Source organism: Propithecus coquereli, unplaced genomic scaffold (genome assembly GCF_000956105.1).
Source record: "Propithecus coquereli isolate 6110/MARCELLA unplaced genomic scaffold, Pcoq_1.0 Scaffold357, whole genome shotgun sequence".
NCBI classification, from domain to species: Eukaryota; Metazoa; Chordata; class Mammalia; order Primates; family Indriidae; genus Propithecus; species Propithecus coquereli.
The window spans coordinates 1,294,544-1,306,626 of record NW_012149252.1 but is presented as its reverse complement, the minus strand read 5'-3'; the positions used below and the strand labels follow the sequence as shown (position 1 = coordinate 1,306,626).

Genomic DNA, 12,083 nt, shown 5'->3' with positions numbered 1-12,083 from the left:
GATTACTCATACTTAACGCAATAAAATATTTTCAAAGATCTAATGCAATACCAGGAACTTTAGTCATAATAAATGATTTATAGTGAGTGAAGCTGTATAATAATCACACCTTGTATTGTAAACAAATAAACAAAAACCATGATTTTTGCTCTTGGTCTGGATCATATGATCCAACTAGTACTTTCAGAGGTAAAGTATTTTCTTCATTATATTTCCATTCAAAGTGTTTTCTTAATAAGCTCATTTACACTAGTAAAGTTGAGCTTTTGATCTGTCTTAATTCAAGGTCTTTCATACTGAGAATATGATTTTGAACAATGTATTTTTGACCCTATATTCTACTCTACCTAATTGCCAAGTTTGTTAAGAAAGGATTTTAAGTGCTTTACATTGGATTAGGGTTATGATAACAGTATTTCTAATTGAGTTTAGTTGGAAGACTCAGATTACTGAAGGGCTATTTAAGAATTCTGTACTTAAATTACTTACAGTAAAATTCAGAGAATCAAGGGGAAAACATTAGAAGTGGACATGTTTCATTTATTCTGGTCTATAAAATTTCAAGAAAGTTCTGAATACTTTTTGTGATCTTTCATTGTATGTGGGATTTCAGTAAATATAGATTATTGGTACCTCATTTTCACCATTATTATTTAAGACTAGCATATGCAAATGGTCATTAGCACTCCATAGTAGAATGTTCTTGCTTCTAATGTGTAACATTTTGGGAAGAGAGATATATTGTTTCATCAAAATTTAGCTTTTCAAACTAGATTTAAACTCAGCGAGAAAAACAGAAAGACATTACCCATTATTCTAAATTCTGATAGTTATATGGCCCTGATAGTTTAATTATTAATCTTGTATTACATCCTGAGTAATCTCACTAAGATTTCAAACAGTCAATCTTCATTCATCATAGAGCAAAGCCATATTTCATCCATAAAGGTGTGTCTACATTAACCATAATGTAATATTTTTGGTTCAGCATTGAAATCATCTCAGTTCTTCACATTTAAATGGTAAGTGAACAATACTTAAGACTAAACATGTGTCCAAATGCCTATGTGAGGAGAATGTGCCAAAAGTGAGCAAATATCCCAGTCAGCATCTCCCAGTCCACATGGGTTACAGATTTGCTCTTTGACTCGTGTTCAATCACTTTGAGAATCGAACAATGGAAACAGTACCCTCCTTCTATTGTTTATGAGATCTTGATCATATTAATAGATTTACACTCACCTGAGAGAACTGTTTTTTTAGTTCTTGGAGAGAAGACTCTAAAAGAGTCATGTTGGAAAGGCAGAATTTGTTGAAAACATTTTTTCCTAGAGTGGTCCAAGAGAAGGCATAATCCTCAATGTATCCTGGATAGCTCGCACACAGTTCTCTTCGTATATCTTCTGAAGTTGAATTTTTCTCTAACAGCTAAAAACGTGTGAGAACAGTTAAATAATAATGTTAGCAAATGTAGATGTTAAAATATTCTAGTCTTCAAGGAAACTGACCTGTCTTCACAACAGCCATTTTAAGTGCTCCACTATAGCAACTATTAAAATAATCATAAAATGCATTGAATTTACTGATAAGAACTTACAGAGGGAATGTGAGAATGTGGTAAATTCTTATCATTGTTATTATTTCAATGATTTACATATGATTTGTTTAACTGAACTCATTTCCTGTTTCTGACCAGAAAACCTGAATGGGCCAAGTCTTCATGCAGAAAAATCTTATTCATTTTTTTCTGGGTATTGGGCAGCATAAATTCAGGTGTCCTAACCCTTTGTAACACATCATGAGAAGCTGGTTGTGATCTTTGAAAGACTTCAAAGGAAGGAGCTTCAAGGTCAAAGGACCAACAGTGTTTATTTACAGATGTGGACAAACATGGATTATGTTTCACTAGCAAAGCAATTCTTCCATTTAAGTCTTATATATAGAAAGAAAAAAGGAAAACATAAGTGAAAGTACATGAAACTAAAATCAATAATTGGAAATCATTTTCATAATGGAATCATTATAATTACCCTATATATTTTATAGTGTAGACCATTCACAGATATAGCACTATTTTCACCTATAATATTGAGTGCATTTACCATTATTAAGTTGTTTAGTTATTTACAGAGCCAATTATATTTAGTTGTCATACTTAATGAGTCCCTCTTAATAATTAATTCTTATAACCCTGTGAGGGGAAGCCAACTTCATCCTCCCCTTAACTTTATGTCACAAAATCTACACTCTGCCTTCCAGGGACTCAACTTCTAAATGTAATGGAACAAGACAAGATCCACTTATCTAGGATGTAGCATAAGTGCTAGATCTTCTAGTCATTCATCCATATCTCTTTTCTAACATTACACATAAACTCACCCCAAAATGATTTCTCTACTCGTTCTTGCAAGGGTTGCAGAAAGCAGTAAAGAGAAAGAAAGAGGAATCAGAGAGAGTGCTGACACAGGCATCAATATGTCATCCTAATTTTTACATCCCTTCTCTACTCCAACTTCTCTAAAAATATGTATCTATACATAGAAAATTCATTTTTGGCTTATCTCCCCCGAATATATGGCTCTGTGTGCTGCTTCACAAAAATCTAAAATTTTATTCCATATGAGAAAGAGAACTCAGGAGTTTCAATACAATAAAGTGGAATTTTTTAGAGTAGCATTGCTGTTCTAGGCATTAAAAAATTTATTTGATCCAATGCTAGACTGTCTGCTTCTAGGAACTGATATAGAAGCAATAGAATGGAATAGAAAAACTTTCCTGAGTTTTCACTCTGGCCTGATTGCGGGAGACTTAGACTGGAATTAACTAGGCATATTGGGAGACTTCTATGCCAGACAGGGAGCCTTAGAGACCTCCAATATTATTTAAACTAGGCTTTCAACATCTAGATTGGCTTGAATGGGAAAGTCTTCTATTTCAGCCAGCACAGGCAGAGTTGCCTTGATGAGTGTGATACCTTTTCCTGGTGTCCATTTTTTTGTTGTCCTTTGGCTTATTTATATAATCCAATGTATTCAGATGCTTCAGTTATACAGAATGGTAATTCAGTGGTAACTAACAAGACTTATTCAGAAGTAGTGGTTATGATTACTAGATTGTGAATAAATGTCAGAGACATGTCTGATGATTCAGATGGAAGAAATGTCTACCATGTAAAACATCGGTAAATTATTAAAAATATGTGTATGTGTGAATGTGATGGAAAAGGGAGGGAGAGAACGAGGGAGCAAGGGAGGGAGAAAGAGAGAGAGGAAGAGAATAGTCTCTATAAGGTAAAATGTTGAAAATGATCTCTTCTTTATTTCTGAAGATCATATAAAACAGGACTCAAATGCCTATGAGGCCAGCCAAATAACTTAAATGTAAGAATCTGACTGTATTAAAGATAATAAGGAGAGGTGGGCATTGTAGTTACAAAAAGCACCTGTTCTGCCTAAAGGCATTCAAATTCAATTTCTTAAAATCCCTGTACATACACACACATACACATACACACACACACACACACACACACACACACACACAGCTCAGAGGCTGTCAGTTCATACCTCTGAGAGAAATTATGTTTATTATCTTGCAATCTGAGAAATCCTAAAGTGGATGATCATTAGAAAACAGAGAAATCCATAGATAAGCTCTCTAAAATATGCTAAGGAAAATGATTTTCCTACTTTGAGGCAATATTTTCCATAGCTCTAATTTTTCCAAGGATGTGATTAATATGGATGAAGCAGCAAGTTTGGAGAGTGTTATAGCTTCATTTGGTCTTGTTTTCTTCCCTGCTTCAGAAAATTAAAAGATTACATATAATGCCACCCTATTTCTTACCAAATAAAAACCTTAAGTTCAATTAAGGGACTTAACACGGAAGTAAATACTCAAGACCTTAAGGAATTTAGAATGTATTAAAATTAAGCTGTTTATTGGAGAGTTCCTAAGAAAAGACTCCACCTGAGATATTACTCTAAATAGGAAAGGTGCTCCAAATCTCTTCCTATTAGGGAGATCCTTCTATTAACTTGAAAGGTATTTTTTCAACTGCTTTTTATTATCTATCCACAGCAATATTGAATGAAGTTACCTTTTCCAAACCAAGGATTCGTGCAAGCACTTGACTGCCATTGAAAGCATCTCTTTCATTACTTTCCAAATCAGAATTTGGACTGGGAAATACTGTGGCTGTAGTAGAAGAAAGAACAGATTAGCATTCTAAGCACACACATCAAAATGGGCAGGATCACATAAGAATCCATAAACATCACTTGTGACCTCATACATCCCACAGCAAAAATGTGCTCAAATATGCCTCTTCCATGAAAGTTTCATACTGAAAAAATGGCAAATTCCATGGGTCTTTCTTTTCATATAAAATTGTGATGGTTTTGGTCTGTTCTTCGTTTTTTCCAATCATTTAGATGTCATTTGCTTTCGTTCCAGTTTGTGTCATTAAACTTCATCACCAGTATTATTGCCTAATAAACTGAATCATTTCTGTGCAGGCCTAGAGGATTCGAGGTGCCTCCACTAGCTCCACAGATCCATCATACCCAACATCTGTTCAAAGGATCTGCCAATGCACATCTGGTGATAATGGTCTTTTTAAAAAATTATCCAATTGGGATGCTGAAATCTGCTTAGGATCATAAATTCTCTCCTCCCCAAAGTGGTTTCTGAATGATATTTCAGATCAAATAAATGGGATAAAGCAATCAGCTCAGACTACAATATACACTAATTAAGTAATTCCCAAAGTGGTCTCATCTAGTACTATTTATGATGTGGCAAAGATTTCTGGGCTTGGAGAATTATCTACAAGAGTACATTCCTATCTTAGTGTGGACATTCATTAAGCCAGTATGTTGATTTTATAAATTTTGGACAGAAGTACTCACAGCAAAGAATCTCAGCATTCAAAGATACTAGTAACCCATCATCAATAGGGCCTAGGTTTTATTTTAGTGCCCATGAGGCTAAAGAATTTGCTATCTGATTCCTTGACCAGGACAATACATTTGTGAGATGACTGGCCAGAGTGAGAAACATAATCTGTGGCTAGCAAGCAAAGCAAAGGTTACTGGACCATAACATTATGACCTTATTTCTACTGTGCTTTAACCTGCTCAGCTGGACACCCACAGATCATTCACAACAGAACATTAACTCCTCAAAACCATTCACCACCATGTTCCTACTCCATTAACACAGGACTTCTTTTTCACTTGGTCCATGAACTTGTATCGAAATGTTATTTAATATCATAGAGTATCAAATATTCTCTGGCATTTTTAAAGATACTCCCTTTTTATCCAGACCACCAATCACATTTCAATATGAAGGAATCTGGTTTTGCTCACAAATATATCCCCTGTCGGCAGGACAGTGCCTGCACAATAGTGGGCATGGAATAAATATTTGTCAAATGAATGTAAAACAGCCCTGCTGTTTAAAGACTTTATTCCCAATTTGGGGCTTCTAATCAGTGTTTCTCAAGTCCACCTGCCACAGAATCACTTGGGCATGAGGCTCAATGACCCATGTTGGTTTTAGGGAGCAACTTAGGAGGATCTTGTGTACCTGAAAGTTTGAGAGCCACTGGCCTAGATGTGAAACAAGTACACAGTCACACTGAAGAATGTGATGTTGAGTGTTAAGTGAGAAGAAGCAGTGTATAGCTGGAGTATTGGCCTAGGAATCCTGCTGATACCAGCTCTGCTACATGACTATAGACACAGTACCTAACCTGTGGGGCCTCATATTTCTCATCTGTAAAATGGAAAGTCTGGAAAAATCTCTGAGACTCATTCCAATAATTTTTATTAATGGTCTTTCTAACCATCCCAGAATCATCTAATTGCAGACAACTGCAGTCCAGAATCAGGTCTAGGAAACAGTGCAATTCTTAACATCTAGGCGTTTGCTCCTAGAGGGTATTTCAGTGAGAACTTAATTTCTAATTATTCTCAACAACTTTACATAATTGTACCACCACTCTCAGACAACCATGAAGAACATTTAGATCTCTTAGGGATATTCTAAACATTCCTTCTTTGTTCGAAAAATTTAAAGTATAAACCTTTTAAAGATCAGACCTTTACAGTTCCAAAAGGCTTGTTCTAAACTCTACAGAAGAGAATAGCTTACCCAGTGAGGCATGCCTTCTTTCTGGAACTTGGGTGCTCTGGAGTGATAAATTGCTGTCTTCCAAGTTGGGCGACTTTCTCAGAATTTCACTAGCGGAAAAAAAGGCAAGAACTCTATAACTTCTCCTACATTAATTTTAGTTAGTTACAGTAATGTATTACGTGGTAGATTCCAGGGCTCTCTGAGGACTCTCGAATTTTTTAATATACTTTCTAGAATTTAATGGAAGAATTCACCTGACCATACACCAATGAATATATGAGGTCTCCTACAAGATATATTTTTATGCAGAGAAAATGACCTAGATGAGGTTTAATACGGTTATTTTTTTTTATTTTAATCATATAGAAAGAAAAATGAAAAGACATTAGGGCCAAATATTGAAAGTTTTTATGATTTTCCTTTCTTTTAAAAAGTTGATAGATCCTAAATAAATGAAAGTCCAAGAGTGCTTTGGGGATTGAAACAACGGTCTGCTTATTTGTCAACATTAAAAGAAAAACACCTTTTCTATGTTAAATTATAGATGACATTTTTGAAGATTTTCAAAGTTGAATACTTGCAAGACAGATTCAAGGAAGAAAAAAAAACAAATAAACATTTATGCAGTATCCAGTATGTGCCAGGAACTGTGGCTGATGTCATTACCAGTGGCACTAGATATGAAAGGAATAATATTAAAACAAATTTTCAATTGTATTAATGTGTCAATGCAGCAATAACCACATTGTGATGCCAGGAATCCCTGCATAACAGGGTCACATTAGCTTTTGGAATAAAACATTGTTAGACCTTCCCACAATTTAGTAATCTTCTTTTTTAAAAATTGACCTCCTGTTTAGTTTATTATTAAAACAGAGATAATCACATTTTCTCAAAAACTGGATGTACCCATAAGTGCCTAAAATAAATGCACACATTTTAAAAATGAAACCACTCCAAATGTCTGGTTGCAAATAATTTTCAGAATTCTAAAAAGTTGGTTAATTTTGTGTAGTTGTATAAAAAAAACTTAATTAAGATACACAAAATGGATATAAAGAGGTAGTAATGGAAAAGCAAGAAATTCTGCTTACCATTGTGGTTCAATTTGATTTCTGTTTTAGAAACAAGATCCGAATCCTAGTTCCAGGGTACTTTGTGATTTATAATTGGAAGAAGAAAAAGAGAATATATTTGTTTCCATTCCCTAGTGTTTTTCCAATATTCTCCATAAAATGTACTGGTTGCTCCAAAGTTCTGCATTCTTAATGTATATTTGAATTATTCATAACCCTGACTGTACTCCCCTAAATCTTTTTACATTCCTTATGCTGACTATTTGGATGGGAAAACTGTTCAGATGAAAATAAGAACTGACCTGGACCTTTTCTCTTCTCTCAAAAAGAAGTTTTAGAAAGTTTGAGAAAGTCATGTTTACTTTTCTTTTTCTAGCCATTTTTTTAGTTCAGCTTGAAATCCTACAAGGAAGACTATTGAATATCAACACATTTTGAATATAAAGGGAAAAACTGCCTTCATAAAAATTTTAAGGGCTAAGGACAGCAACGAAAACCAAAAGGAAAATGACAAAGATGAAAATGAGCAAAGAAGGACCAAGGGATAACAGACTGAACAATAAATGGCAGTGGAGAAAGAAAAAGAAAAGAAAGAAGAAGCCACCAGAAACTCAGAATGTGTGCACTTAGAGAAGTAAAAGCTGCATCTGTTCCACAGAGAACACTTCACCCATCTTCTCACATTCAGATGAGAGCCCCAGAATTACTCCTACAAATAGTCTTTAAATACCGAGGAAGGACAAGCTCATTCCCTTCCCAGCAAGTAGTTGGCTCAGCAGCCCTGAGTTTGCTCAACAGTTAAAACGACTGCTCCCAGGAAAGGAACCATGGAGGACCTTTCTTTCACCAGGAAATGCCCGTGGTTATGTGGTTGCCCACATTCTTTGAAATGGCCTCGCTGTGCCTTTTTGTGGAAGTGAGGGCTTGGGACATCTTGTGTGCTTTGCCGTACCTCTTCCTGGAAATTTCCCCCAGTTTTATTTTGCCTTTACAAGGTGTGGTGTGACGGCATGTGTCTACTCCCATTCATATCAAAACTGTTTTCTTTAAACTCTTAAGATGGAAACCACAAAAAAAAAGGTCCAACAGAAAGTATATGAGTAAAAAGAGAAATTAAAGCTATAAGTTGAAGTACAGCTTACTTTCCCCAAAGATAATTAATTCTATTAACTCCCTAGGAGGACAAGAAGGTAGCCAGTCTTACTGAGTAATGGCCTTCTCTGAAGTGTCTAATACAACATACTTCTTAGAGTGATAAGTGACAAGCAGCACCTTTTTTGTTATTTCACACAACCACTTTGTATGTGCCTATTTTATATGTATCTGTTCCCATAACTTTTCTATTCTAGGTTATGACATCTTTGGGAGCAGGTACCACATTTCATTCACCTTTATGTTCCAGAATCTAGTATAGTACTGGACCATAAGATTTGATGGCTGGTTAAATAAAAAGAGACCATATTGCTGGAGTGTGGCAAAAAGAGCTTTAGAGTTAGAACTCAACTTCGGAATTTCAGCTCTGTTTCTTCCTTAAAGATCTCAGCCATTGTCTCCCTCATCTGATGGTTAGGAATGATAACACCTGTCTTTCAAGGTTGTTGTGAGTATGAGACAAGATGTGTGTACTGAGTGTCTGCACCCTGTCTTCACAGGCACTCGCCAATATTAGCTCTTTGTCAAAATACTCATGAAAGAGGATGCGCAAAGGCACGAACTTCACCATCAGTCGGGAGTGGAAAAGCCATACTTATGCATCTGTATTCTAGATACAATCCCTTTAGAATCCCAGAAGCTTCAAGAACTCTGAATACCAAATGGATAGATCTCATTATTTTATAGATCTGGAACCTGCAAACATTGGTTGGTGAAGAGGAATGAGACATAGGACCTCACCCTGGGTTTTGTAGCCCTTTCTTCATTGTATGGGTTTATTTAATTTCTTTATCTATTCATGAGAGGAATTTTCCATTTGTAGTTATAATCAATTTTACCCTTCTTAGACTGTAAGAGTCTTGAGGAAAGTCTACAGTGTACTGTGTTGGCAGATGGTAGGATATTTCGGACATGTCAAGCACTGGATGCTTGATAATGAAGAATGTCACTTGGAACAACTTATAGCTAAGGAAGTATCTTTTTAAATGGCCTGGGCCTGTTCTCCATGGTTGTGTACCTGATTCTGCCAAGGTCCTGGGAAGAGAAAACACCCAGGGATGGTACCATAGCCCCAAAGTTATAATCTTACACTGTGCTTATCATATTCATTCATTAACTCACCAACGGTGATTTAGTTCTTATTGGATGTAATATAATGGGCAAGTCAAATAAGAAAACAAGGGATTACAGTACAGTAATGGGAATAGCTAAGTAAAGACGTACACAGAGGAGCATGGGAACACATGACAGGAACCCTAGATCACAGTTATCATTTATGTTTCTTAAAAAGTAAGATCTTGAGACATAATCTTTATTCAAGCTTCTTGCCACATTAAAATTTTTCCTTCATACTTCTACTAGAACAGTGGTTCTCAACTAGTGACAATTTTGTCTCCCTCCCCTAGGGGACATTTGGCAATGTCTGGAGACATATTTGGTTGACCCAACTGTGTGTGAGGTGCTACTGGCATCTAGTAGGTAAAGACCAGGGATGCTTCCAAGCATCCTACAATGCACAACACAACAAAGAATTGTCTGGTCCTAGTTATCAACGGTTGAGAATCAAGATTGAGAAATCCTGCACTAGACCATGACAGGTAAGTGGAATTATTCAACACATCCTATTCCTACTCCCCAGGATCAACTCAGGAGACTTAAAAATTCTATTCAGGTGCTCTAAATAGCTCCGAGGAAGTCTCATAGACTCTATCTCATACGCATATCTCCAAGAAGTATATGAAGGCATTGTGCAAAACTTAGATGTCCCCTGAATTTGGCACATAGAACCATCCGATTCCAGGAAATTCAACCCTCTAGGTGAACCAAGAAAGCCTGGATCAAATCATCAAGTGGTTTTTGGCATAATTCAACTAAATTGTATTGGCCCCAACCACATGTAAGGTGTCATGGAGATGGCTAAGGACCTCTCCTCTAAGATGGTGAAGACATAAACTCTGCCTCAGTGGCATTTATAGGGCTCTATTTTGGAGTGGAATTCAATAAGGGAAACATCTTGGATTTAAGAATTCCATCATACTTGGAGGAAAACTAAACACAGAATAGATTTTACTTCTTCTCAGACATGTCTACTAACAGTTACATGCAGGAAATGTCACATTTATATATATCATCGTAATGGTAAAATTTATGCACTTTTACTAGGTGTCTTTGTGTTTCCTGTGAGTGGGAAAGAGTACCTGTACAAGTGGTATATGTGTGTGCCATGGTAAATTCTATTTATAAAAGGAATTCCTATCAGGAAAGGGCCATATGGCTTATCCTGGAAAGAAAATTATGACATTCTTTTTTGTCTCTAAGGGTTAGTAAAATTTTTATATGTATTTTTTCTCTTTTTGCCAGAATTATAATTATATGGGTATATAGTGACACCTGGAAAGATGCGAGTTGTGCTCTAAGCTCACTTCTGATCCCAGTGGGGGACAACATTCATCATTGACTTCTCACTGTAAATAAGGACTCAGGATGCTGTAATGGTCACTGCAGTCCCCTCAGTGGTTCGATGCAGTTGTCCTCCCTGCCTCTCCCCAAGCAGAAGTCATTCATAGAAAAATTTTAATTGTTTTAATTATCTTCTTATATTTCATCCTGACCTCCATTCCTTAAGGGTCATTCGTGCTTCAGATACGGATGCCTGTCCACATTCAAAACATCTCTCTCTTCTCTAAGTGGCCCAGCTACAATCCAACAATCAATATCAGCTAAGATTTAGAAATTCTTTAATGTGTTGCCCTGTCCTAGGGTTTTTAATATTCTTATGAGGGACTTTGGAGTTATAATATATAATCTGAACTAGAGCATTTCTAAAAGGCACTAGAGTGTTTCTAAAGGCACTCTGATGGGCAGATGAGGAAAAGTTTTAGGGAGTAGATGTGTGACAGGAACAGGTAGAATAGGGAGAAGGAGATAATATCACAGTATCTCTCTGATGATGTCGTACAGCTTAGATTCTACCTAACTGTGAAACAGGCAGATCAATTTGGCAACACTGCAAAGAAATTTGTAATTTCTGTCACGGTCAGTAGCAAAAATATCTGCGTATTCCTCGAAGCCATCTATGCAAATTCCTCCATCTATTTTTCTCTTTCACTGAGGTCTGGCATTCTTTCTCCGAGGCTTGTCTCAAATATACCTTCCTCTATCCTGGTAACCGCCACCTTATCTGTCCTTAATGATCACACTCTCAAAAGCCTCTGGGAGAACTCTCCTGCCATCTCCCCGCACAAACCTATTTCCACTCCAATAATACACCCACCAGTAAGATCCATGTTCCTCAGCACAAACAATGCCTTATGGTACCCGCCTAGCTCTTTGTTGTCTAATGCTCTGGGAGAGTGAGACCTAAACAAACATTCATCACATTTACTATGTTATACAGTAATTTGCCTGTTATCTTATCTCTCTGTTTCTCTTTGACACTGAATTGTACGTTCATATAGGGCATGGAATGTGCCTCCTTCATTTCTGTGTCTACAGAGACTTGCGTCGTCTTCGGCACATGTACAAATTTAATCCTTTCTTACCGAGGGGATGAACAGTTTGGCCTACATGGCAGTTACGACATTCTCCTACTTTTGTTTTTTATAAATAAAATTTTTCTTGCTATCTTTTGGACTTAATCTGATAGTTTCTGAGATAGTTGGTATCAATTGAGTTGTTAATTGATTTATAAATAAAATTTTTTTTCTTTTACAT

The 12,083-nt window shown here is 36.2% G+C and overlaps 1 protein-coding gene across 1 annotated transcript in view; it reads right to left on the bottom strand.

The window, feature by feature from the left end:
- ABCA12 (ATP-binding cassette, sub-family A (ABC1), member 12) overlaps window positions 1–12,083 on the bottom strand; it is a 203,578-nt gene that overhangs the window by 137,539 nt on the left and 53,956 nt on the right. The window contains 3 exon segments of the mRNA XM_012651460.1: window positions 1,243–1,428; window positions 4,100–4,197; window positions 6,160–6,248. Coding sequence (XP_012506914.1) covers window positions 1,243–1,428; window positions 4,100–4,197; window positions 6,160–6,248 — 373 coding nt within the window.